The sequence below is a fragment of the Ictidomys tridecemlineatus genome, chromosome 6, assembly GCF_052094955.1.
Source record: "Ictidomys tridecemlineatus isolate mIctTri1 chromosome 6, mIctTri1.hap1, whole genome shotgun sequence".
In the NCBI taxonomy this organism is placed as follows: domain Eukaryota; kingdom Metazoa; phylum Chordata; class Mammalia; order Rodentia; family Sciuridae; genus Ictidomys; species Ictidomys tridecemlineatus.
Genome location: NC_135482.1, coordinates 16,216,145 through 16,243,197, shown reverse-complemented (window position 1 = coordinate 16,243,197; position 27,053 = coordinate 16,216,145). Strand labels below are relative to the sequence as shown.

Sequence of the window (27,053 nt, the reverse complement as noted above, 5' to 3'; positions counted from 1 at the left end):
ACTAGGTAAGCCTATGGCCAGATCCCACTACAGCTACCAGTTCAGTGTCTGCAGAGTTCAAGAGAACTCTAGGGAAAAAGCAAGCTGTGGTACTGGCTTACTTCACAGCAGTCCTATTTTCACTTCACTTTTATAGAGTTCTGTATCTGTATTTCTTGTTTTCATATCAACTTAAAGGTATGTTTAAAAATATTTTATACAATTAAACTATGTTATTCAGCATTTGGGGTTTTTTAAATGAGGAGTTGTGATACCTAGGCTGTTTTACCATTAGAAATGAAGTCTAGATATGCATAATTATAATACACCAATAAAAATAAAAAGGGAAAAATGAAGTGTAGATTAAAACTTTAGTTTGCTCTTCATATCAGCAGGAAATGTGGTCCTTTATAGTATGTTCAGAATAACAGGATTGTAGTTCTCTCCTGCAAGAGTAGCACTTTTATGGTGGGAGACTAATACTTGCAAAAGTCTCCCCCCCCCCCCATTTAACCCAGGGGCACTTAACCACTGAATCACATCCCAATCTTTTTCATTTTGAGACTGGGTCTTGCTAAATTACTGAGGCTGGCTCTGAACTTGCAAGTCTCCCAAGTTGCTAGGATTATGGGTGTGTGCCACCACACCTGCTCAAGGAAACTAATTTTTAAAGATGTATTCTTCCTCCAAAGTAAGGAATGGCTCTGTCATTTGGAGAAAAAAAATTTTGAGATGGAGCCTTGCTCTGTTGCTCAGGCTGTCCCCATACTTCTGAGCTCAAATGATCCTCTTGCCTCAGCCTTCCAAGTAGTTGGGACTACAGGCTTGTGTACCTACCACACCTGGCTGGATCTGGTTTCTTATCTAACAATGGAGGTCATATATGCAAGAATGAGTCTCCTTGGTGTACAGAACTGGGCTGGGAGGCATTTTCTGTTATGCTTGTCTTTGCCTAGCGGGTTCAGTAATGTCTTTCATACAGATGTACTCTGAAATTAAGCCATGTAGAACAGGTGTGAAACAGACATAAACATGATTCTGCTTGCTCTTAGAAGACAAGTCGTAAGTTGTACTTGAAGAGGCAAAATTCATGGAATAGTGTCAGAATATATAACTTGGGGCGTTTTTGTGGAAGATGGAGGAATTACCTGTTAAGATGTAATGTGCCCTCCTAATCTAGTACATGGCCATCAAGTTGCTGTAGATTGTTGGCACACTGACTTTACTCACCGTACTCTGATTTGGCACACTTGTTGACGTTAATTTTGGCAAAGGAGTTCTTAACAATGATTGTCTTGCACAGGTATCTATTTACTAAGAAGTGCAAAAGGAAGCAGTCTCTGGAGTAAGGTCAAGGAAAGCTGTAACTACTATTAGGCAAGTTTTATTGTTAAAGGCAATGGCCAGAAGCCAAAGAAATTAATTCATTCCTGTATCACCTGTGGCCCTTGACTGTGAAGGGATTCTGCCTCATGGTCTCACAAATCCTAAACTCTGGTACAAAAAGAAATATTATTACAAGAACTATCTAAAGGGGCTAAAACAACTTGTGCACAACTGTTACACACCTACTAGGTTTTGAGTGGTGCAATTTTCTGTATTTGGTGACCAGTACAAATGTTAGCAAAGCTTTCCTGGTGAAGTTTAAACCGAGACCTAAAGGATGAAAGGGATTTGGCCAGGTAGAGGGAAGGGGATACATGTTCAAGGCCATGGCAGGAGGATGGTGGGAGGCGAAAATTCAGCACAAAATATCAGAGTTGATGGGGCACAGCAAGCAAGTAGTGAAGCTTGATGAAGTGAACAAAGGTAACATTTCCAGATCTAAAAAAAACACCAATGATATTTTTCTGATGGTATGGTACAATTCCTAGAAAAACAAAGTTAGGGTTGTTCCTTTTTTTTTTTTTTTTTTTTTTTTTACTGATAAGCATACTACATAACTTAATATGAATTTAAGGTCAATACAGATTATTAACTCACATAAATTAAAACACAAACATATAAAATAACAAGTATTATTTTGCTGCCAAGGTAACTTTGCCTAATACACACATCTATATATGTGTATTTTTTAAAATCTTGCACTGTCAAATGGTAGAAACTTTTTTTTTCATTTTTCACACCTAATTGTGCTATCATGGAAATCCTCTTAGTTGGGCCCTCATAACTTTGTTCAATTCAACTGTAATTGTTATTAAAGGTAATTGATATTCCTTTAGTTCACCAAGGCAACCTGGAAACTGGCAATACGGCATGTTTTCAAGGAAAAGGACACTGCACAGACATAACACCATAGGAGAAAAGAACACAAGATAGTTCATCACCGTTATTCCAAAGTATATTAGGAAGGCAGCATTTAAAAAAATAATCCTTTCTGGATCAAAATATCTCCATTATAATGTGGGTAGTGAGGGACAGACAGAGGCTTCCTAAGTTCCCTTTTCTACCTATGACTTACTTGCTGAAACCCATTGCTTAGATACTCAAAAAACCAGTATTTACAAAATTACAAAAAATTTAGGGTAGCAGAGATTATGTACTTAAGTTCCAAGGATGGTACATGACATTCTGTTAAATGCAACACAGACCAAGTAAGAAGCCAACACTGACCCTCATAGGCAGAGATAGTGTCATGAACCTGACACATGCAAATGCCAGTTTTCTCTCCTGCATGAACAGGAAAGTCATGTAACCCAATTGATCTGATTTTACCTAGTTTTTAGTATTACTAGAGAATTATTGTTTGTTTTGGTACAAACTGATTTAAGATTATCAGATTCCTTTTTTTTTTTTTAAACCAAACACCCAATCTTTTTTTTTTTTTTTTTTGAGGTCCTAGGGATTAAATCCAGGGCCTTGCTCATGCTAGGCTAGAGCTCACAATTTAGTTACATCCCCAGCCAAAATACATCCAATCTTAAAAATTTTAGAGTATAAATGTGATAATTAAAAAATGCTTTTGTCAATTATATAGTGGCTCAATATTTGGGCCAAATGGAAGATATTTCAAAAATATATCTATATGTAAGTATCAGATGCCTTAGCATCTGCTACTTCTACTCCTAAGCAATTCTACTTCTAAGAATGTATTTCAAGAAAAGTCATGAATGTACACAAGGTTCATTGAAGTGTTTATAACTGTAAAAAGTTGTCAGTAGTCAAAATGTCCAATGGACGATTAAATAAATTATGATTCAGTCATACAACAGAGTAACAAACCAATAAAAATGATGCAGAAGACTATGCATAACCTGGGAAACATGTTTACAATATATTGTTAAGTGAAAAAAGCAGGTTACAAAACAGTATGCACAATATGAGCCCATTTTTATAAAAATATACATATTTAGCAAAGTAAGAGGACAAATGATATTTATCAAAATATTAACATTGGTTATTTCAACACAGTAGGATGATTGTGGATTCTGCTTAACCACCCTCTCCCTTTTTTCCTTTTTGAATTTTTTATAATAAAGATTATTTTTCGAATGGGGGTAGGAGGCGAGGGAGTCACCGACTTCGGAGATGCTGCTCCCAAAGGTTCTTCCCAGCAAAGTGAACGTGTCTGCTCAGCCTGTATCTAGGAAACTGCTCTACCTCAGACACCTGGATGTCCCTCACATACAGTGTACATCCAAGCTTCCTTCTTGCAAGCTATCCAATAGTCACTTTTGAAATTACAATTTAAAGACCCCTCCTATTAGTTAATATCACCAAAAAGAATAATGAGAAAATACAAATCCTCACTTTAAAAAAGCAACAACTCAAGTACATACTGCTAAATTATACAAAGTTACATTATCTAAGTTTAGTTTATTGCAAAGATCAAGACAGCACACTGCTTCTATTTCATACCTTCACAGCACTCACTCCATTTTGTTCACTCACTCGTGCAAAAGGTCTGTATACAGAATGATGCCCAATATTTCTTGGTTCCCATGATAAAACAGGAAACCTGATATTCCAATTAAAAAGGTAAAATGAAGACATTTATCAACAGACTGTAAAATACTCTTCTGGAAGAGGACACTGTTAATACCTGAAGATACACTTTGAAAAAAAATCAAATACCAAACAAAAGGGGCACCATTTCAGGAGTGCCAGGACCACATTAAACTGAAATGAATTCCAACATTCATAATAACATAAATCAAAAACAAACCTAGTGTTAAACAAAAGCTCCAGTAACTAAAACTACATTAACAGGCACAATGAACAGTGTAAACACTGTTAATGGGCACCAAGTTTAATAGGGCAGACAATATTTGCTTCTGCATTCACAATTATTCAATTACATTTAAAAAAAAATGGTGCTGCTTAAGCTATGAATGCTTTTTACCAAAAAAAAAAAAAAAGAAAAAATTAATTTCAATAAATACAACAAGTGCTAAAAATCTGGCTAGGTTATCATGCAAGATATTACATAGCTAAGACAAACTCAAATTTATAATAAAGGCAACTTGCATTCAAAATGAACTCTACCCTTATATTTTATTAAAAGGGCAAACATCATGAATTAACCCAGCTGCTTACTTGAATTACAAAAGTAACATGATTCAATATGAAAATAAGAAACTGTCTACAAATCTCTGACAGTAATAAATTGCAATATACAATGCATACAGGCGTCATACAGAGCAACAAACTCTTGTACAAAACAAAAATATTTTAATACCTTTAAAATCCAAATTTGTCTTTAAAATCATTCATGAAAAAGATTCTCATCAAGTCAGAATTAACACCTCAATTAGTCAAGCATCAGGAAGCTACATTACAGCTACTTAATATACAAAGAGACAGCGCTTCACCAGTTATTTCCTCTCATGTCTCTGTTCCCGAATCGTACACGCTCACTTCTCTCCACTCCCCATTCCGTCATTTCTTCAGATCATGAAAACTGAATTTGTTGAACACCAGAAATCTAAGATTAGAAAATTTAAACAGTGAAATTTTTAAAAGTTTAAAAGTAACATACATTATAAGAATTCACTGAATGAAAACAATGGACAATGTAAAATAAATCCACTTGTCCCAGATCTCCAATCTCCACTCCCTCTTCCCAAAGAAACTTCTTTAATAGTTTTTTTTGTGTATCTTCTTTGAAATCTTCTATGTGAATATAAACACATGTACATTTTTTTTTAACCATTAAGGGACTACTATATGTTGTTTTATTTATTTTGGGAAAACAATTTTAATAACCTTTATCTTCTCATATCCTTAATAATAGTAACAATGTGTTGAATTACCTGTGATAAAAAAAAAAAAAAAACCAAAGGATATAACTGAATTTTACACAGTTTAGGGCCAGGGTGTAGCTCAGTAGTAGAGTTCTTGTCTAGCTTGTCCAACGTCCTGGTTTTGGTCCCCACCACCACAAAAATAATAAAATAGTTTAAAATGCAAAGAAGTCACTGTACCTGTTGATAGGACGTTGTGTAAACCATAACATTTTGTTGTTGACCATCTGCAGTTATTAAGCCAGCTGGTAACTGGTTTGCTAAAACACACACACCACGTACACACACACACACACAAAGAAAATTTAAAAACATGTTAATGAGGGAAATTAGTTGTACCTCTTTTCTTAGTCTGACCTAAAGGTGATATCATTAATGTCTCATTGTCATTCTGTCACTTTTCTATGATGTAATCTTAGGTAAAATCATAGACCTTAAATTTTATGTTTTAAAAAAATTCCCTAAAAAGTACATTTTTCCTATTGCATTTTTTTGTTTTCTTCACCTTCATATCTTTAAAGTGTACACTAGCTAATACATAGAAATCACAGAAAGGCTGGGTTTCTGAATCAGGTTAGATTTGAGTCTTGCTGGGAGCAACAGACAACTAAGTAATATATATTTTACAGGTGAGAAATTTATAAAATACAAACATATAGATATTAGATATTTCATGTGACAAATATACTCACCATACACCTTTATTTCACAGTGAAATAAAATGAAATATGGCAATATTATTCTTGATTTTAAAAAAAGGAATCTTTGGGCTGGGATTGTAGATCGGTGGAAGAGCACTTGCCTAGCATGTGTGAGGCAGTGGTATGGATTCTCAGAACCACAAACAAATAAATAAAATAAAGGTCCATCAACAACTAAAAGATACTTTTAAAATATTTTTTTAAAAAAGTAATCCTTGAGCTCAAATTCGTTTATTTATCTTTAATATTTATTTTTTAGTTGTAGTTGGACACAATATCTTTATTTTATTTTATTTTTATGTAGTGCTGAGGATAGAATCCAGGGCCTCGAACATGCTAGGCGAGTATTCTACTGCTGAGCCACATTCCCAGCCCTCAAATTTCTTTAAATCACCAGATTTTATATTTTGAAGTATAACTGTGAATATTCCTATCTCAAGTGAATCTTTATCAAAAATTAGGGGCTATGGAAATCAGTTCTTTTTTTTAAGTTTGCAAAAAAAGATTTATTTAATGAATCTGTGTTTCTTGGAAGGAATTCAATCAGAAATTTAATCAACACAGATCATTTAAAATTCAACCTCAGATCATTTAAAATTCAACCTATCATTAGGCCCAAGGAGTAGCCTTGTGAGGTTATTAGGTGAGGCCTGAACTACCTCCAGCTGTATGTGGAGTCACTTTAGCTTAAATCAAATGTTAGAGCTGCTTTACCAATTGCATACATATTACAGACTAGAAGACAGGGGCCAGGGTTGTGGCTCAGTGGTAAAGCGCTTGCCTAGCATGCATGAGGCACTGGGTTCAATCTCTGGCACCACAGAAAAATAAACAAAGGCATTGTGCCCATCTACAATAAAAAAAATATATATATTTTTAAAAAGACTAGAAGACAGAAGGCTTCTGAACATGTAGTGACTCTGTCACCAGGGGAATCCAAATAGACTCCCTGGATAAGTCTCAAGTCAATACTGGGTTCTCAGAACTGTTCACTCACTCAGTGATGATGAGAATTTGTCTGTTCAATATAGCTACAGATCTGAGATTTCATGGTCTCTTGTGATATCTGGGCACAAGCCTGGGTCAGAGCTCTATGACTTGTGTTATCTGAGATACTGCATTTCAAAGGGCAAGATGCAATCCTAAGAAATGTAAGTGAGCTTTAGAGAATTTATATATTTGGAGGAGTCAGTCCCTTTGAGGCTCTGAGGAGACTATGAGCTCTGCTGTCTGTGCCTAAGGCCAGGCATTCATACCTAGGGACAGGTTCTTAATAAACTGGTAATAGAGTAGTTATCAGTAAATCAGAACTTTCAATGAAAGGTTATAATGTCTTTCAGGTTAAAATTTTCTGCACTTACCATTCACTGGCTTTAAATAAAAGGGCATGAATTAATAAGAACCATTCAGGATAGTGCTATGTCAAAATACTCAGTGCTGATATCCCCCAAATACCAACCCAGACATTTAGCATGAATCACTAACAACTACATGTCTTGTAACATAACACTGCTTACTAAATGCCTCCTCTGTAAGTTCTTCACTTAGTCCATCTGTAGCTGTGACTGCCCCACCAATTCCCTTCTCTCCTTTCATAGCCTAGGGAAAGGGGGAAAAAAAAAAAGCAGTTACTGGTATGCAAATAAAACTTGCCCAAATGAGAATGCTTACTTATTGCCTAAAATTAGGAGCTTCTAAATTTAAAAATGTATTTACTAACACTTCCAGTTTAACAGCATTATAAGTCAGCATTATTAGTAAATACCCAGAAAACCTAAAGTATATATGGTAAAAATAAATTATTCTGATTCCATTCCATTCCATTCCATGAAGGGATCATAGAACTTTACTTACAGATAAAGTCTGCAAAATATCTATAAATAGGGCTGGGTTGTGGCTCAGTGGTAGAGTGCTTGCCTAGCATGTGTGAGGCATTGGGTTCGATCCCCAGCTCCACATAAACAAATTAAACAAAATATCTATAAATAATCAGCCTATAAATCTGTAAACAATCTAGGTTATCTCTCACACACAGAGTTCTCAGCCAACTGACAAGTATAAAGAAGCAGCAAATTTAAAATTCCTAAATAAAAGTTACCATTTGGACCAAATATCTCTGAAGTTCCATTTACTCTAAGGTTCTAATACTGAAGATTTGGAAAAATATTGTGAAGAGTTTATATATTCCCTTCCTACTTTAATCATTCCATGTAGATATTACTAATTTAATGAGATTCTAACATGAAAGATATTAGTGTATTTTGAAATCAAAGTTGGAAATAAATTAGCTAAAAAAATGTCAACTCATTTATATAAACTTCATACTCAGAGGCAAAGATAGCCTGATAGGAAGTGTGGAAGAGGGCAATCAATAACAAAAGGAGATAGTTGTAACTTTCTCTTTTTATTATCTAATAAACCCCAAGCTTAGCAATGTTACCTCTTTTAAATGAACAGTAACAGCAAGAAGTAACATGGAGTCCTGACCATTATTCACTTAGTTCCCTCTCAATAATTCTATGATGAAGGCACTATTCTTAAGCCTCACTTTATAGATGAGGAAACCAAGGTCTAAAGTATTAAAATAATCTGCCCAAGGTCACGGAGTTCACACGTAGGGCAGGTGGGACACAGACTCCAGGTTGTCTGAATCTAGAATCCTTTTATACAAGTTATGCTTTAGTTCTAATAAATAAAGGAAAAAGTACTATAATTTATGTGACTAAATACTTCTAAGAAATGTTACATAATGTGCTAAAAATAATTTTTTAAACAAATAATGTATTTAAAATGTTAAGGTGAACAGTGCATCTCATTTTCTTAAAAACATAATGCTCAGGAGACATTTCATTTACCTCTCTGAATTTCTGAAGATATAATTTCAGAGGTTCTACATAACTGTCAAAGCCTAAGGTAGACATGGCAAAGAGAATATCCTCTCCATTGATTGTCTTCCGCTTCTCTTGATGGCATCTTTCACTTGCCTCTGATGTTATAAAGCTTATGAACTCACTCACACATTCCTGCACACATTCTTTGGCATCTTTTGCAATCTGAAGGAAAAAAAATCCACAGGTAAATTTGCAGGAAATATAACCATCACCTTCCTAATCCTGCAAAAATAAAAGACTATTCAGAAGAATGCATATTTTAGTTTATAACAGTTGAATATGTGCTAATAACACAAATGTATGTTCTCACAATTCCAACCCTCAGAATCAGGAAAAAAAACCTCAAATACCAACTAGAGGAGGAACTCTGACAACTATTTAACAACAACAACAATAACAAAAATACAGATATAAGGGGCTAGGGATATGGCTCTGTGGTAGAGCTGGCCCTTGCCTAGCATGTGTGAGGCCCTGGGTTTGATCTGGTACTGCAACAATAACAACAACAACAAAAAAAAAACAGATATAATTTGGATACCAAAGAACAACAACTGGATATCCCTACTACTCCATACAAGATGAAAACTAAGAAAAGCAATCCCATTACATCTACACTAAGTATACTGTGGGCTACAGACTTAGGTACCACTTCTCTGCCTTAGCATTTCCATGAATAAGGACACAGAAAAAATAAAAACAAACACTAAATTCGCTTAAGCCTAAGAAAGGAGTGAAATACAACATATGGTGACTTTTTTACTACTGAGGATACAAAATGTCAAGAATGTGTTTTGAGTTTATTAAAAAGCTTACCTAAAGAAACATATGCCTGCCATATCATCATAAAAACAATTCTTCCCTTAAGGGTTTGGGGCCTGAAGTAAAAATCTAATTAATCATGCAATGATTAATCATGCAGTTCCAAAGCATTTATAACCACAGTGACCACCTCCTTGCTGAAAAGCACTGTCTTTTTTCCTTCCTTCCTATTTTGCATACTGGAGAAATTGAACAAGAATCGTATAAATATAGCCAAGTACATAATTTTGTATTTTCTAGTAAGCCATGTTAAATAAAATAGAACCAAGTGAAATTAACTTTAGTATTTTATGTACCCAATATATCAAAATTATCATTTAAACATGGAATCAATTTTAAAATGGGACATTTTCATCCTAAGTCTTTAAAACCTGGTGTGTTTTAATCTCAGTTCAAAAGAACCACATTTCAATTGCTCCACAGCCACTATGGCTAGTGGCTTTGGTATAGGACAGTACATGCCTACCCTTTCTAGAAGCAACAGTCAGTAATGGTACATCTCCTCCTAAAACATAAGGAAGACCTTTCTCAAACAGGAACTTCTAGGCTTAGTGATGTGTGTTAATATTTCTTTGTAAACTATATTACCTTCGTAAGTACTTCTATAAGCTATAATAAATAATACAAAGGGTTACTCTGCAATATAAAATACATGTGAATTTTAATTCAGACCAAGTAATGAGTAGTGATATGTCTTTAAAAGTTGTTCTAAGACAAAACTGCTTTAAAAAACAATCATATGAGTTGAAATGTTAACAATTGTGTAAGAGTTGTTTCCAAATACCAGAATTTTAAACCTTAGCACATTATTTCAGTCTGATCTAACCTAATTTTGCTGAAACATTATACAATTACAACTTCATAGGACCAAATCTGATACTTCTGATAATGCAATTATTTTAAAAAAGATTCTTAATTCTGGTTTATCTGCTTCCAATGAGTAGGTGCAGGGGAGCATTTGGGGACATGACAGAACTGAAAATTGAATATTGTTCAGTAACTAAGTATGTTGAAACAAGTATTTGATTTGCTGAAAAGCTGAGTAAATAGCTAACTATTGATTTACCTATGTATTCATGTAGTCTTACATTTCCCCCCCAAAAAAACCCCAGTTAAATTTCAATGTTACCTTTCCTGTTTGAGGTATAGCATTTTTCATTATCCTAGCCACGTTTGCAATTGGAAGATATATATCTTGTTCTCTGAAACTTTCTTTTGAACCATTCGTATCTTCATGATCATTCATGCTGTCCTCAGTATCTAAAGAAATTTTAAAAAATTTTTAGGTTTAAAGCTTTTCATAATTTTACTTCAAGATAGAAAAGACTATCTGAAATGACCTAGAGTAAAAACCATTATAATTCATAATTTTTTTTTAGGGATTAGTACAGCAGTTCTTTTCAGAATTTTCACAGGGTCAGAACTGACCCTATTCATTCATTTCAAACCCACTGCCTAGAATTTTTAAAAAATATTTTTTAGATGTTGATGGACCTTTATTTATATGCAGTGTTCAGAACTGAACCCAATGCCTCACACATGCCAGGCAAATGCTCTACCACTGAGCTACAACCCCAGCCCCTCACTGCCTAGAATTCTTTTATCCTCAATAATATCTACTAAAATCCTATCTACCAATTTTTCAAAAGGCTAGGATAACATCTCCACAGCACCTTCAAAAGTAACCTTTCTTTTCATAAAATACCACAAGTACTTCTGTATGCCTTCTCTATCACACATCTTCTAAATTCTTTTTATTTCTCATCCCCTCTGCTAAGATCATTAGTACTTGATTCCAGGGATCCACTTTGTTGTCCTAGGACTTGGTATAGGTACCTTCTCAGAGCAGGTGCTAGGATTTATTGCCTAATTTAGCTATAAAACTAGCTGTGACAATCTATGGCTCCTGGAATAATGCAAGATTAAGCGGGTATGTGTTCATTCAAAGCCAAGTTTACACAAACTTATATATATAAAATTTACTCTGTATAAAACTCATTAAAGTTGATATAAACTTGTTTATAAGTTTATGTAAAACCCTACAGAGTGGAAAAACTAGACTTGAATATCACTGACCCAACTGGATCACTTAATGTAGTAAGTAGTTCTTTATAGCTTTAGACATAACTGAGGCTTTCACAGTACCAATAGCACCCTTTATGACTAAATACATAAATGTAAATTACATAAATGAATATAAAATCTCTCACTTTTGGACATACTAAATAAGCAAGGTACTGAAACTGATTCAATTTACATTTTAATGTGTTTAAAACAATATTATCAAAACTAATTTATCTGAATATCCGTTTTAGGATGAAATACTAATCCCCTCCAAACTCCTTCTAAAAATATATCTTAATTTTTCATTTTACAAATCAAAATGCCACAAAAGTAAATTATTTCTAACAGCCAACATAATACTGCCATTCTAATATTTGACATTGTTCAAAGTTAATACTGAATGAAAAAATTAAGTTTGATTGTAAGTGCTAGAAACATAATAGCTAGCAGTTTTACTCCCTTTAAAGAACTATTTTATTTACTATAACAACTGAATAAGAATTTCTCATACTTAATACTTACATAGGAAATCATTAATAAGTTTTAAAAGAAACAAGTTTTTAAAGAAAAGCAATACTTTTATAGAATTCTTATCTAGGACTTCTCACACTTTTGAGATTATTTCTAATAAATACCTTTTTAGATCTTCAGTGAACTATGACATGAGATTGTTAATTTTCCTGGAACGACAAAAGTAACCTAACACATCATATATTATAATAAAAAGTCCACTTTCTAAGCCATTCCCACATGTGCATCTGGCTCTAGCTTTGGATTTCTTACCATCGTGAGGCTGTATCACATAATGACTTCCTCCAATGTAGTCTGCAGAAATTCCTAGTTGAGTAGCATCTGTTGTAGAACTGTCACCATCCATCTAGGAGGAAAAAAGAAAGCCTTTTAGCACTCTTCAGTAAGAGTTGTACTAAAAAAACCCCAATAGATTCAGTGCTCATAAACTCTCATTCAGAGAATGGGTCAACTACATAACCTTAAGCTTACTAAAAGAAAGCATTTATATTTCTTGTTTTGAAATATTTTTTAGTTGTAGATGAATACAATACCTTTATTTTATTTATTTATTTTTATGTGGTGCTGAGGATTGAATCCAGTGCCTCACATGTGCTAGGCAAGTGCTCTACCACTGAGCTATAACCTCAGCCCTACATTTGTATTTCTTGATTGGAAACTTTCCAATAATTCATCAGCAATTTAAGATTGCCATATCCATGTTCTATAAATTATAAACATAAAACCAACAGGGAAACACAACATGGAAATGAATCTAAAGCATTTACCCCTTTTTTTCAATAGCATAATGCTCAAATATACTATAGGCAAACCTTGACTTACAATCTAACCTATCACTGGAATGCCAATCAAAGCCCAAAATCAGCTTTGTAGTCTATTGGAAGTCACCTATACCCACTGCTTTGAGTTCTCCTGCTAAAGTCTATGCATTCTTTGTTGTTGTTGTTTTTTAAATAACTTTATTTATTTTTATGTGGTGCTGAGGATCGAACCTGAAGCCTTGCCTGTGTGAGGCGAGCACTCTACCTCTGAGCCATAACCCCAGCCCCCTGTGCATTCTTTTGCTCCTCCTACAAACTCCCTTTGCTGTCTTACAGAATTTCCAAGTAGATAATGTCTCAGGTTATGCTGCTGCTTGGGTAAGAAGCATTCGGATTCCCCGAGCAGTGCTGTATCCACGCTACCCACCAATACACCTACATTTTCAATGAGCCCATCACCTCTGATTCTAATCAAAGGTTAATTTTCTCTTCCTCCAGACCCTTAAGTTTTTTAATTCTTTATCACCCCCTAGTAATACCCTGGGGTGTTTTACCACTGAGCTACATCCCCAGCCCTTTTTATTTTGAGACAGAGTTTGGCTAAGTTGTCCAGCCTGGCCCTGAAATTGAGATTCTCCTGCCTAAGCCACCTGAGTCACTTGGATTACACAACTTTTCGATAAAGAGAGAGAGAGAGAGGGAGGGGGAGGGAGGAAAGGAAAGGAAAGGTCAGGGATACCAAACATCTGCATGTAAAGATAGGAAATCACAACTATAGACAAAAACAAGAGTTAAAAGGATGATTTTAAAAGTCTGTTTAATTAATTTTGCTTAGAGCTCAAAGAACACTGGTAACATAGGAAAATTTGGAAAAAAGTGCCTATAAGCTCCATTCCATTTTACCACCAGCAGATTCTGGAAGGTTTTCTGCTTTGCAAATACTATTACTCAGAACAATTAAGGCACTGGCTATTTGTGAATGGAAAAATTAAAAATACATTATCTAAAAAGTATTGTAAAAATTAAACATAATTTATACATGCTTTCAGGCCAAAGAGAGAGATACTTGATGTTAAATGTTTATTAAGGCCTGAGACCCAGTGCAAACAATGTTTATAAACTGTAATATTTTTGACCCTTGTATAAAACTTATCTTCTCTATCTCTCTTGGATTTTTATTTAATGCTAAAGTACTAGGCTAGGTTCCAAAGGCTCAATAACATGGCATTTTTCTCACGCATCTGTTAATTTTGATGTGTAACTGAACTGTAGCTATAGATATATTTCTAAAATTTACATAGTTTTTTAATGTAGTAGAAAATAGAATTTATAGACCTTTAGTAATCTGTGAAAATACAGAATACCTGTTTATTCCCTGATTTTTGGTGGTTCTTAGGATTGCCACAAGGTCTGAACTTTCTGACCCTTCTGTTGTCCTCCACAAATAGCATCCTTGCAAGTTCTAGGTATTTCTATATAAAACAGAAACATCAATACTGCTCTCTCAATCTTAAAATGATATAAATGTATATGAAGTATTAACCCAATACAAGACACTATTTTGATCCTAAAATGTTAACAAGACCCAGGAAGAGCAGGTTTCTGAAGATGGTCCTTTAGAATGGCTGTGAGTTCACTACTTTTTACAATGACCTAAGGAAGGTCAAGGTGCAAGTGATAGGCCCCAAGTGGTTGTTTCAGAACCTTCAACTGCAAACAAAATCTTTTTTGGGAGGTACAAGGAACCAATAACAAGTTCTTTGATAAATGAATGTACACAGGATACTAGACTCTTGGCTGATAAGCAAGATAATGTTCAAATAACCAGGTGGTTCTCACAGATGAATTAATTTATAAATATAACACAAAACCATTAAAGGCAAAAAGTTTTAATCATATTATCTTGTCATGCATTAGAACTAGCAGCAAGATTATCATCTGGATTAACAGCATTAGCCTTTCAGACCTCAGTCTTCTAAAAATGAAGATCAAGTTATTTCCTAGAGTTGTCAGAATAAAGACTAGAATACTGCTAAGGACAGTGACCCAGTTGTATTGTACTCCACAGACACTGGACCTAGCCTCCCTCCTTTGAAGGGTTGCACATTTCTGCTTAATTATATGTTTTTGGTTCTGCAAGTTTTAGCATTTCTGTCAAGTTGCACCTTCTGTTTTTCTTTATCGTTTTGTCTCTCTACCATTAAAATCCCAGCCCTGACTTTAATCCCAATGATCCCCATCCTGCTGGAATCCTTCTTTCTAATTTTTCTGATTCTGCAATCCAAGGGCTTATGTTCACTTCTTTGAAGACCAATGGCACTGAGCCCCTTCATTCAGCCAATCAAAATCTGATAAACATGCTAGCCACTCCACTATAAGGAAGGAATGGTGGAAAAGACTTGTTAGGGTTTTTTCTAGGTCTAAAACCTCCTATAAAAATTTATAAACCAGAATGTAGGTCACAAGTCAGTCAACACATATTTTCCTGAGTGAACACTGAGTGTTTGTCGGGTCTGTGCTATGTATGATAATGAAGCAGTCAACAACACAGACAAGGTCTCTGTCCTCATCCTGCAGAGAAAACAAAAGTTACATAACCTGGGGGCAGGAGGAGGGGCAGAGAGCATAGTCTATTGGTACTTCCAGGACACAGGCTCTAGAACTCAAATCACCTACTTTGAATGCCCTGCTACTCAACTGGCCATGAGACCTTGAGCACATTGAATGAGAACAGGACTTAACCTCACAGGGCTCCTATACAAGTTAGGAGATAATTAGTACAGTATTATGGAATACTCGCTTTACTCCATTAAAGGTCCCCATGAGTCTGAGGGATCAGGAAGTTTGGAAGAGGAAATGGCATTTAAACTGACTGAAAGATGAATACAAATCACTCAGGCAAAAAAGAAGTGGGAAAACAATATTCCAGACAGAGCAAACAGACAAATACAGTATTAGGGGATTGGAACTAGTTAAATGGGATGAGATCAAGCAGATCCTTGTAGACAAGAGCAAATAGGAAAAAAAAAATTAGAAAGAGTGCAAATTAGATTTTTTTTAAAAATTTCTTTATTTTTTGGTACCAGGGATTGAACACAGGGGTGGCTCAACTATTGAGCCATTTATTTTTTTACTTTGAGACACAGTCTCATTAAGTTGCTTAGGGCCTAAGTTGCTGAGGTTGGCTTTGAATTTGCCATCCTCTTGCCTCAGCCTCCTAAGCCACTAGGATTATAGGTATGAGCCCAAAGCACCCAGCTAGATTTTTTTTCTTTTTAAATATTTTTTTTTTAGTTAGTTGTCAATGGAAAAACTTTCATTTTATTTATTTATATGTGGTGCTGAGAATCAAACCTAGTATAATGCTAGGTAGGCACTCTACCACTGAGCTACAACCCAGCCCTGGATTTCTTTTTTAAAAGATCATTTTAGGCGCTGGGGCTATAGCTCAGTGGTAGAGTGCTTGCCTTGCATGTGTGAAGCCCTGGGTTCTATCCCCAGCACCACATAAAAATGAATAAATTTTAAAAAATGAAGATATTTTAAAAAAGATCATTTTAGCCAATAGAGAAAACCCATTCAATACAAAAATGACCTAGAGGGGAGCAAGAACAGGGGCAGGAGACTGATAGGGATGATACTGCTGCTGCTAAGACATGAATTCAGGTAAGAGGGTGATTATCTCAGCATCTGCTCCAAGGACAGAGCCCTGGAGATCACAGGAAGCAGTGTCACTAGCAAGAACCAGCAGAACTTGGTGACTGGCTGAGTAAGAACTCAAGGAAGGACCAAGGATATTGCTGGGATTCTCCTGGCTACAGAGAAAGGGAAAGGAGAGGGATGGGAAGACTGGGCCACGCAGGGCCTAGCTGATGCTGGTGGCTCTCAATGGTACTGTCGTGTCCTACTGTGACAATCATAGGCTTGGTATAACAAGAGAAGCTAGTGTTGGATTTCATCCAGGGGAAAAAGGGAGAAGAGCCGGTAGGACAGTGACAAGAGCAGTGGTAAAATGATGAATCACTAAATCGGAGGGTACTGGTAAATATGGACAAAGAGTAGTTAAGTCTCATTATGATAATTTTAATGACATGAATTATTTAGCGGAACTGGTATTATTCTCCAAAATATTATGGGCGGGCAAGGAAGATCTGCTTTTCAACTATTACCACTCTATGAGGAACAGTTCGACCCTTTCCTCTTCCAGACTAAATCAGCTGACTAATACATTTTTATTCTATTTTTTTGTGTAAGCAGTATTTATACTATGCTAAAAATTTGTTGCATAAATACATTAAATAGTGTCCTCTTTCTGTGTTTACATTTATTTAACACTTTCTATATATCTCACACAATGTTCATGATACCATATAGCAGGTAAGAAAATTGAAGTGTATGAGGCTAATAATTTGTCCAAGGTGACACAGGAAGTGGGATTGAAATCTAGAGCTTCAAATGTTAAGCACTTCACAGACTGCATTCCTGGTAGCTTTCCCTGTAGTCCTTAAGCCTAATCTTTAACATTCCTCTTCTAAATTCTAGGTGTATCGATTCTATATTGAAAGCATTTAAAATGCCTTCCCAAGCAAGGGCAATATTTGTGAAATGATCAAGAACGCCCTGTGGCCTGGGTGTGCAGCGTGGCTCCCCTTTACTAACATGCTCATGAATAGTGCTTACCTTCCTTTTTGTGTTCCAGTTTCCCCATTTTAGAAATGGGGTTGCTCTGAGAAGTTACTATTTAAAAAGGACCTAGCCACGTGCATTAAACACATAGCAAGAACAACAAATGTAACCTGGTGTGATTTTTATCTCTTCAAATACAATTCTTTCTAGGCACAAAGAGTTCTCTGTCTCTCTCATACATATGACTTATCTTTCTAACTATTCTGTGGATCACATTCTGTTTTAGGATAAGAAATAATACAAGAATTCCTCATCTCTAATGTGTCTTCAGTTCTCCCTGCTAGCTTCTTTGCATTTCCTTAAACTTGTCATCTCCCTCATTACGTAAAGAAAACCTTAATTATACGCCACTATTTGTGGAGCTACCATGGTCACCCTGCCATGCAGTCCTTACATACCTCTCCATTCCCACTTAAACTCCCTGCCATCTGCTTTTCGACCTACATCACACGACACCACTCTCCAAGCTGCCAGTGCCCTTGCCTTCATCCTACTTGACATCTCTGTGGCGCCTGTCACTGCCGACTTCTAAGGCAATAACCTCGCCTAGTTTATTCTTTCTTCCCATCCTCTAATTGGTAGTTTCCATCCAAGGTTATTGTTTTCCCTCTTTCCCTTACTATCTTAATGAACTCATTAAGCATCACCTCTATGCTCATAAATCTCAAACCTATAACCACTATTTTGCCTGTCACATAAACAACCCACAGTGTAGAATGTGTTGATATTCCATCACCGCAAACTAAGATAACGGGAAATGAAACTCACCTCCCCCACCCACTGCAGGGGGCGGGCAAGGAAGATCTGCTTTTCAACTATTGCCACTCTATGAAGAACAGTAGGACCCTTCCCTCTTCCAGACTAAATATACCAGAGTCTTCTCAAGTGGGTCCACCTCCTTCAAGACTAACTCATTGTTACATCTTTTACTATATTGCCCGGATATGCCCTTCCTTTTCTATTTCCACTGGATTACTGCCGACACACCTTAACTGTTGTGTTATGACTAATATACTTACTATAACATTGGTTCCATAGTTCTTGAACCTGTTCTTTAAGGTTCCTAAAGGTTTTCTGCATCAGGTCCAAACCTCCTTTTCTCAGCTTTATAAGAGCAGATCCCCCACTTAACTTCTTTCCCACTCTATCTTAAGGACTAATAAAAAATTTTAGTACTAGAATGTTCCAGAGTGAGGCAACCATGACTCAAAGACATTGTGATATGCCCGAGGTCACAGATACTGTAGCAGAACCAGAACTAAATATCCAGATGGCCAAGTGATGTCTTCAGTACACGATTCTGTGAAATTCCCACTCAAACTGTGTACCCCTGTCCCCCATCCCTTAAGTAAGGGCTCATTCCTACCTCCAGGCTTTTGCTTTTGGTCATAACCCTCCACCTAACCAAATTCAACCCATCCTGCAGGCTCAGTTCAGGCCCCCAGGCTCCTTCCATGACATTCCCAAGTATCTGCCCATCATACCTCTCTTCCATCTGCACTGCACTGAGAGTTAGCATGTTCCATTCAGCACAACACTGACAGAGGTCAGTATTCAGTTTGACTAAACTGCTATCAGCTCAACAGATAGCTCCTAAACTAAGCTGGGACAGACTGCTACCAGTAGCCTTAGTAGCACCTAGGAATCCACGGGAACCACTCAACATTTAAGTAACCAAAAATAAGGACACAATGGCAATGAGCAGAAGGGCTATTTGTCTAGACTTGAAAGGCACTCACTGTGTATCAGGAATCTCCAATGGATAATTTTGTTTCAGCTAATTACTCTTCATACCAAATTAACCACCAAAATGGTAAGATCTACTTACTGTCATGAAATACTGTCAGAACCGTGTTGTCAGTGGTGCTCAAGAACACCTATCTAAAAAGGTATCCAATCTCTGTCCAATTTCAACCTAAAAAAAAAAAAAAATCTATTAAATGTATAGTATACAGGTTTTCTTTTCTAGTAAAATTAAAGAGGATGCATATAGTTTTGTCTACTACTCTTAGTCAATGGAGATTGAAAAAGCAGACACCCAATGAATGCTTATTGAATTAGAAGATTTATTTTGGAGAACTTACAAAAAAGTTAATTCCATGGGGAAATTGCTTTTCTAATGTAACCCTGAATTTAGTCACGCTCATCTTAAATATTCATCACAGTTCACCAAATAGGGTCCAAATTATATATTGTGTAAGAAACTGAATATTATACATCTAAATTACTTGAAATATTAATAGGCAAGACACAAATACTCCACTTATCAACATAATTTTTGATGACAGTTTTCTTAAAGTTTCAGAGTGAGATTTGGGTGTTTAAAAGCTCAAAAAGGCGACATTTATCTCAGAATATGCTTCTAATTAAGTACCTTAGATTATACTGGGAAAAACATACACACTGTCCAGAGAACATATACCCCCTGGTCCCCCCCCCAAAAAAAAACCATACACACAAAATCAAGCCCCTTTTTATCATTTTGAAGCACCAACATTTTGGACTAAAATTTCATCTAAATGGCACTTCAGTCTCACCTCATGGAATAAATAGCTGAATAAATTAGTATCAATTACAATGTTACAACCTTCATTTCTCATTTGCTCTTTTCCTTTTTTCAATGAAACAATTAAAGGGGAGGCTTGATAGAACATCTTTCTAGTGTTAATTTTAGAGGGAAAAGAAATGCTGATTTGCATTCAAGCATGAAATCTAGTAAAGAGCAGAAAAAATTGTAGCCACAGAGCTTAATTTTTAAAATGCCACTAAAGGGTCCAGGCAGTGTCAGCAAAGACTGACATTTGCTATAATCTTTAAAAGTAATTTCCAATATCTTTTCATAGAGTGCCCTCTTTCTAGATCCAAAGCTGCCCAGTAAAATTTCTTCCTTGTAGTTACCCTCCCCCCCAAAAAAGGTTAGGATGACTTTTAAAAATAATGCTCACAACACCTAAAATATCATACATACACACACACACATATTTATATATATTTGGCTTAGAATGGGGAGGGCAGGTGAGAGCCCCCCTAGTCACTCAAAATACTTAGATTGAGTATATATTTAGGTTCAGTACATTGAAGAAAAACACTACTGCTTCATATGGAATATATTTTCTTAAAGGCAGGTTATGATGTATGTGAAAACTCAAGGGAATATATACATCTGTTTAATGTCTGAAGAAATGCAAATTTGTATCCAAGAAAAGCAGTAGTCCCTTCCTCCAACCTCCATTCTTTGGCATCAACAACCACAGAGTTTTGCATCGATATAATCTTTAAATTAAGCTACCAGAGCAGTGCAGAGAAGGAATAATTGCCTTTTAAGGAATTCTGGTTAAACTTTCAATACTTTACCAATAAAACCTCTACTTACTAATGCCACTGCTATTATTGATCAGTTTATCTCATCAGTCTATGATGCTGATTAGTTTCCATTCTAAGCGAGCTGAAGCCACCCCATTTGTGCCAGGAATCGTGGAACTAGGGAGTCCATGCGGATTAGTGGGATGCCATTTTTTTAAAGGTCGCCGGCTACCTAACCTTGTCTTGTTATAGTACTTTGGGCGCGATTACGATTTGGGGGTGCTCGTAATTCTTTGTTCTCGGAGACTACTGTTCCTTATGGCTCTGCACATCCTCCCGCCTCCCACCACCGATGATTAAAACCTCAGTCCAATCCGAAAGGCTTCCTTCCCACCTTCGGGGCAAGTCCAGGGACCGCAAGCCGCCAGATGGCTGCATTCTTTACGTGCAAACCAGACTGCGGGGAAACCAGGGCCACTCCTTCTGCCCGGGGACCTCGCTGCTCCCCACGCAGGTGCCCGGGGTGGCCCCGGCCCGCCGCCCGCGGAGGTCGACCTGTCAGACCCGCGTGTGCCGGGCGGGCGCCCCCGGGGCGCATCCCCTGCCGCCCCGCGGCAGCGGCCCCGCGCCCAACGCCCGCCCGCCGCGCGGGCACACAAAGCGGCGGGCCCCGCCGTGCCCCCGGGCGGGCGGCGGCCGCGGGACCTGAGAGACGACCGCGGCCAGGCAGGGTCGCCGGAGCCCGCGCCGTGCCCCCGCCCGCGGCCGCCTCCCGGCACAAAATGGAGCCGGCCGGGGGCGCCGCCGCGAGGGGCCGGCCGTGCCCGGCAGCCTCCCCCGGCCCCGCTCGCGGCAGCGAGCAGGAGGTCGCCTGGCCCGCGTCCCGCCGCTCCAGCGCCCGGCGCACAAAGAGCCGCGCCGCGGCCCGCGCCGCTCCCGGCCCGGCCGGCCCGCAGCGGGAGCGCCTCGCCGGCCCGGCCCGGCCGCGGCCCCGACTCGGCCCGGCGGGCTGCAGGGAGGCGAGTGCCCCCGGCCGCGGCGGCGTTGGCGGCGGGGACGGCGCCTGGAGGAGACGGACATTTCATTCGAGCTAAAGTGGAGTCGGTTTAGGAGCGATCATTGGCCGAAGCGAGACACAAACCTCCAATGCAGCCCTGGTTGGCTCCCGTCTCCAATCGGCTGTTTGGTTGGACAGAAAATGGCTGCGAAGGAACCAGTCCCAGCGCGGAGCTCCGCTTCCAGGACTCGGCCTCCCCTCCCTCCGCCGCGAGCCGCTTCCCTCCACTCGACACCCTCCCTCCGCGCGGCTCGCGCGCCGCGGCCCCGCCCCAACCCCGCCCATTCCCCGCCCCCGGGCCCGCCCCGCGCGCCTGCCGCGGCAGCTGCTGCTGCAGCCACAGCTACCGGTGCGGGAAGCTGCGGCGCCGCGGGCCCTGCGGCAGCTGCGTGGGCTTCCTGGGTCTCCACGCTCGCTCGCGGTCTAGGTGTGCACCGGCCTTCTCTCCGCGTTTGCACCGGCCGGTGCGGAGCGTGACTTCTCAGGCCTTCCTCTCTTTGTAACCCTCCCCTCCCTACGAGGAAGCGACTACCCCGCCTGAGTTCAGCCTGCCAGCGCTTGGATTTCTAAGAAGGGGAGCCAAGGTCCTGCCTTGGGCTCTGCTAGGGCGACTTGGAGCTCGAAGTGGGTTTGAACGGCCGCCACCTCCCGGGATGCTTTCGACGCTTCGTGCCTTTCCTTGTGTCCCTGTTAGCGTTGCCAGGTACACAGCACTGCCTCAGCCGTTCGCCGAGCACTGCTGTTAGTTTTTCATATTTCATCCAAAGACACGAGCTCCTTCCTCCTCAGGTTAAACGGGTTGCTTGGCTTAGCCTGCCTCCACCCTGTACTCTTGAATTCAATATGTTGCATTTCCTATCCACTTCTTCCCCCGTAGATTGCATAGTAGTTGCAACCTGACTTGGCTTTTCTCAACCAGATGACGTTGTGGCTGCAAGAATCCACAGCCGTTCTTGCATCTTTGCAGCCAGATTCCTTTCTTAGCCTCACTGCAGTCTGAATCAACCTTGAATTTCTCTGTGTCTGTGACCCTCCCAGATAAGCAAGCGCTTTACCACTGAGCTACACCCTTAACTCTGTAAAGAAGTTTTAATAATGTGGGGAGATGTTTAGAATAAACAAACTACGGGAAGATATACATGAGCTCAATTTTGTAAATCTATACGAACAGAGAAACCAATATGTCAAAAATCAGTGGTTTTCTATTTTATGATAGGTGCTCAAAGCATGTTCACTGATTACAGTTAGGAAATCACCCATAGAGTCTTTTTTTTTACTGAATAACTACTATGTGTCAGTCAGGACTTAGGAGATGGTGTGGAACAAAACCATGTCCCTGCTCTTAATGGAACTTTCTTGCTTTCTTTAAATTTTCTTTTTTTTTTTTTTCAGTACTGAGGATTGAATCTGGGGATGCTTCACCACTGAGATACATCCCCAGTGTTTTTTAATTTTAATTTTAAAAAATTTTATTTATTTATTTTTTGTACCAGGGGTTGAAACCAGGGCTGCTTAACCACTGAGCCACATCCCAGCCCTCTTTATTTTGAGACAGGTTCTCACTAAAGTTGCTGAGGCTGGTTTGAACTTGCAGTCCTCCTGTCTCAGCTTCATTAGTCAATAGGATTACAGGCATGCCACTATGCCTGGCCAGAACTTATTTCTTGAAGAGGTCTCATGGTGGTTTCTTCTGTGGTGGTTATCTTACTCCGATTTCACAGAATACTCAAGACTGGGTAATTTATAATGAACGGAAATTTATTGCCTCATGGTTCTGGTAACTGGGACATCCAAAATCAAGGGACATCTGGTTCAGGCCTTCTTTCTGCATCATCCCTTAGTGGAAGGGCAGAGGGAGGGTGAGAGAGTGCCAGCACACCCAAGAGAGGCCAGTCTTCACTTTTATAACAGATCCACTCTCCAGATAACCACAGTAAGCCCTTTATAAACTCAGAGCCCCACGACCTAGTCACATCTTTTTTTTTAATTTTAATATTTATTTTTTAGTATTTGGCAGACACAACATCTTTGTTTGTATGTGGTGCTGAGGATCGAACCCGGGCCGCACGCATGCCAGGCGAGCGCGATACCGCTTGAGCCACATCCCCAGCCCCCTAGTCACATCTTAAAGTCCCACCTTTTTTACATTGTTGCATTTGGGTTTAAATTTCAGCACCTGAACTTTGGGAGACCCATTCATCCCCTATCAGTGGTAGCAGTGGAAATGGAAAGATAGAGAGTGGTGGATAGACTGACAAATACATTTTAGGGAGACAGCATTTTGGTACCAAAAGGGAATATTGAAAAAAATCAGGTTTATTCTTAGGAAATTGGCCTGGATAACTTTGGTGGAACTGGGCTCTGGACTAGAATGTTTGGTTTATAACCAAGGTGTCACCAACTACCAACAGAGTGACCTGGGGGCTAATTTCTGGGCCTTCATTTCTTTACCTGTGAATCAATGACCTTCTGGACCCATTGCCAGTAACAACCTAACTCGGGGCGGTTGGAAAGCAAGAGTTATTGCAAAGAGCTGAGAAGAGTGCCTGGCCCACTGCGCGGCAGCTAATAATGTTAGCCATTATTATTGTTATTGTTGTTATTGTTACAATTACTGAGATGAGGATGACCGGAAACAGAAACCCAACTAAGAAGAGCTATGAGACCTGGGAAGAGCAACAGTTGTTAATACTTTTTTAGTTCAGTGGAATGATGCCGTCTACTAATGGCTCTCAAGTTGAACCAGTTATGGAAGTAATTTATACACCATGTGATAATTAACACTGCCGATTAGGGGTGCCCAAGGGAAGGAACAGAAGGGCAGTAAATTTTAATAAGGACTCTAGGGAATGGCCCGGTGAGGGGGCAGGTGCTGAGGAGAAGGGACTGCAGAGGGAGGTGAAGGGGAGGAAATTGAGACCACAGACATGCCTCCCACCTCTGGGATCAAGATAGTTCCTGAGAATGTCAAGGGGTCCTACACAGAAGAGATTCTGATGCTGTGTCTCCATTTGTAGTTCAAAATGAAAAGGTCCAAGGTCGCTACATGGTAAAATGTGTGGATGGAATTCCTGCAGAGTTCTACCTTTCCTCCTGATGGGCACTTTGATGCGTTTTTTGATATCAAAGTCCTTTTTTAGAAATTTCCCCTCATTTTCGGAGACCCCTGCTTTGCTGGTCTCTAAACAGGTTCTTGGTTTGCATAACGGATAGTCCTAGTCCAGCCAGGGCCATTTCCTTGCCCTTGCCATTTGCTTGGCTGACTCTGACAAGTCCTTTGGAATTTAATCCCAGAGAGGATCTTCTCCAGGAAGCCTTCCTTGATCCTGCAATAGGCCTTTGTTTTGGGTATTACCAGGGATTGAACTCAGGGGGACTTGACCAGTGAGCCATATCCCCAGCTGTACTTTGTATTTTATTTAGAGACAGGGTCTCACTGAGCCTCACTTTTGCTGAGGCTTACTTTGAACTCATGATCCTCCTGCCTCAGCCTCCCGAGCTGCTGTCATAACAGGCGTGTGCCACGTTGCCCAGCTTGTGACAGGCCTTTAGTCACATCTATCTCTTTCACTAATACACACCTCCCTTTGAAGTAGAAATGTTGTTGATGCAGACCATATCTAGCTTTTTAAATCGATGCATCTCCCTGTGCCTAGAACAGTGCCCGGCTCAAAGCTGAATGAAAATGTACTGTTCCCCCCTCCCTCCTCACACCCTCATTTCAACAGGCACCTGGCAAAGCCAGCTCTGTGTCAGTCACTTCCCTGTTTCCAGGAACCTTGTCACTTCTGCTGCTTCAAGGTCAGAGACCATCCCGCCAGCATGCCTGACTCAACCGTGATGGAGCGCCATGAGAACCCAACCAAGGGTAGAAAACTCTATGCACACATTCCAAGTATATGACTGACTTTGCGAGTGTAGCATGAGGAGGGCCTGAGTTCTCTGCAGGGTGATGTCAAGGATCCTCTGCAAACTGCTGCTCTCAACGAGCACAAGCCTGCCTTAAGTGCCCTTCTGCAGTGGCTGGAGGAGCCTTTTCCTGGCTGAAAAGGCTCCTCCCACTTTTGTTTTCATATAATCTAGGTCACCAGTTCGTCTGCAGAATGGCTAAGAAACTCTTGAGATGATCTTGCTTGAAGGCTACCAGTTTCTCCCCAGCCAGGGTGATCTTGGGATTAGCACAGGAATTGTTATCTCCCCTATGCAATTTTGGGGAGTATTATAGTTTGAAGGTGATGTGCCCCCCAAAAGCTCATGTGTGAGACAGAGCAAGAAGGTCTAAAGGAGAAATGATTGGGATATGAGAGCCTTAACCCAATCAGTGAACTGATTCCCTAATGGGATTAGCTGGTAACTAGGCAGGAAGGGCGTGGCTGGAGGAGGTGGGTCATGGGGGGTAAGCCTTTGGGGTGTATATTTTGTGTCTGGCAAGTGGAGTCTCTCTCTGCTTCCTGATCATCCTGTGACCTGCTTCCCTTAGCCACACTCCTGCCGTGATGTTCAGCCTCACCTTGAGCCCCGAGGAATAAAGGCTGCTGTCTAGGAACTGAGACCTCTGAAGCCATGAGCCCCCAAATAAACTTTTCCTCCTCTGCAGTTGTTCCAGTTGGGTCTTTTAGATACCACAGCAAAAAAAAAAAAAAAAAAAAAAAAAAAAAAAAAGAGTAAAACAGGGTGAGAAAAGGAATTTAGATATCTTTTGGGGACCATGATTTAATTTGCCCCAGACCCCACCAACTACCTGTTGGCCTCTACTGGGGCTGTTTCTCACATTTATTACCTGCCTCATCTCTGAAGACTGATCTGAGTTCTAGCTACTGATATCAGCCCAACCTCAATCCAGCCCAAGAATGTTCTTCCTCCACCTCGCCGTCACAGCAGGGAAACAGGCAGGGATGTCCTTGTCGTCCAAACCCAATGTCAGCCTTGGGCCACCTTCAGGAAATCCAGCTTGATATTTCTTACCTGCTACTGTTTATGCCCAAGGTCATCAGTGCAAGAACAGTAAACCCTGAAAG

The 27,053-nt window shown here is 39.3% G+C and overlaps 1 protein-coding gene across 4 annotated transcripts; it reads right to left on the bottom strand.

Moving 5' to 3' along the window:
• Positions 1 to 2,302: 2,302 nt before the first annotated feature.
• On the bottom strand, positions 2,303 to 22,251 carry Nfyb (nuclear transcription factor Y subunit beta). 4 transcript variants are annotated; one of them, XM_078052916.1, is made up of 8 exons: positions 22,120 to 22,251; positions 19,504 to 19,590; positions 12,481 to 12,574; positions 10,763 to 10,893; positions 8,779 to 8,976; positions 7,441 to 7,522; positions 5,403 to 5,482; positions 2,303 to 4,903 (listed from the first exon to the last, which is right to left on the bottom strand). In XM_078052916.1, exons 2-8 carry the CDS (start codon positions 19,507 to 19,509, stop codon positions 4,871 to 4,873), a joined length of 624 nt encoding a protein of 207 aa, XP_077909042.1. In that variant the 5' UTR covers positions 19,510 to 19,590; positions 22,120 to 22,251; the 3' UTR covers positions 2,303 to 4,870. The 4 variants fall into 4 exon arrangements, with proteins under 4 accessions (XP_077909042.1, XP_077909044.1, XP_077909043.1 ...); XM_078052918.1 differs by lacking the exon at positions 22,120 to 22,251 and adding an exon at positions 21,342 to 21,608; XM_078052917.1 differs by lacking the exon at positions 22,120 to 22,251 and adding an exon at positions 21,373 to 21,608.
• Between the last annotated feature and the right edge of the window lie 4,802 nt (positions 22,252 to 27,053).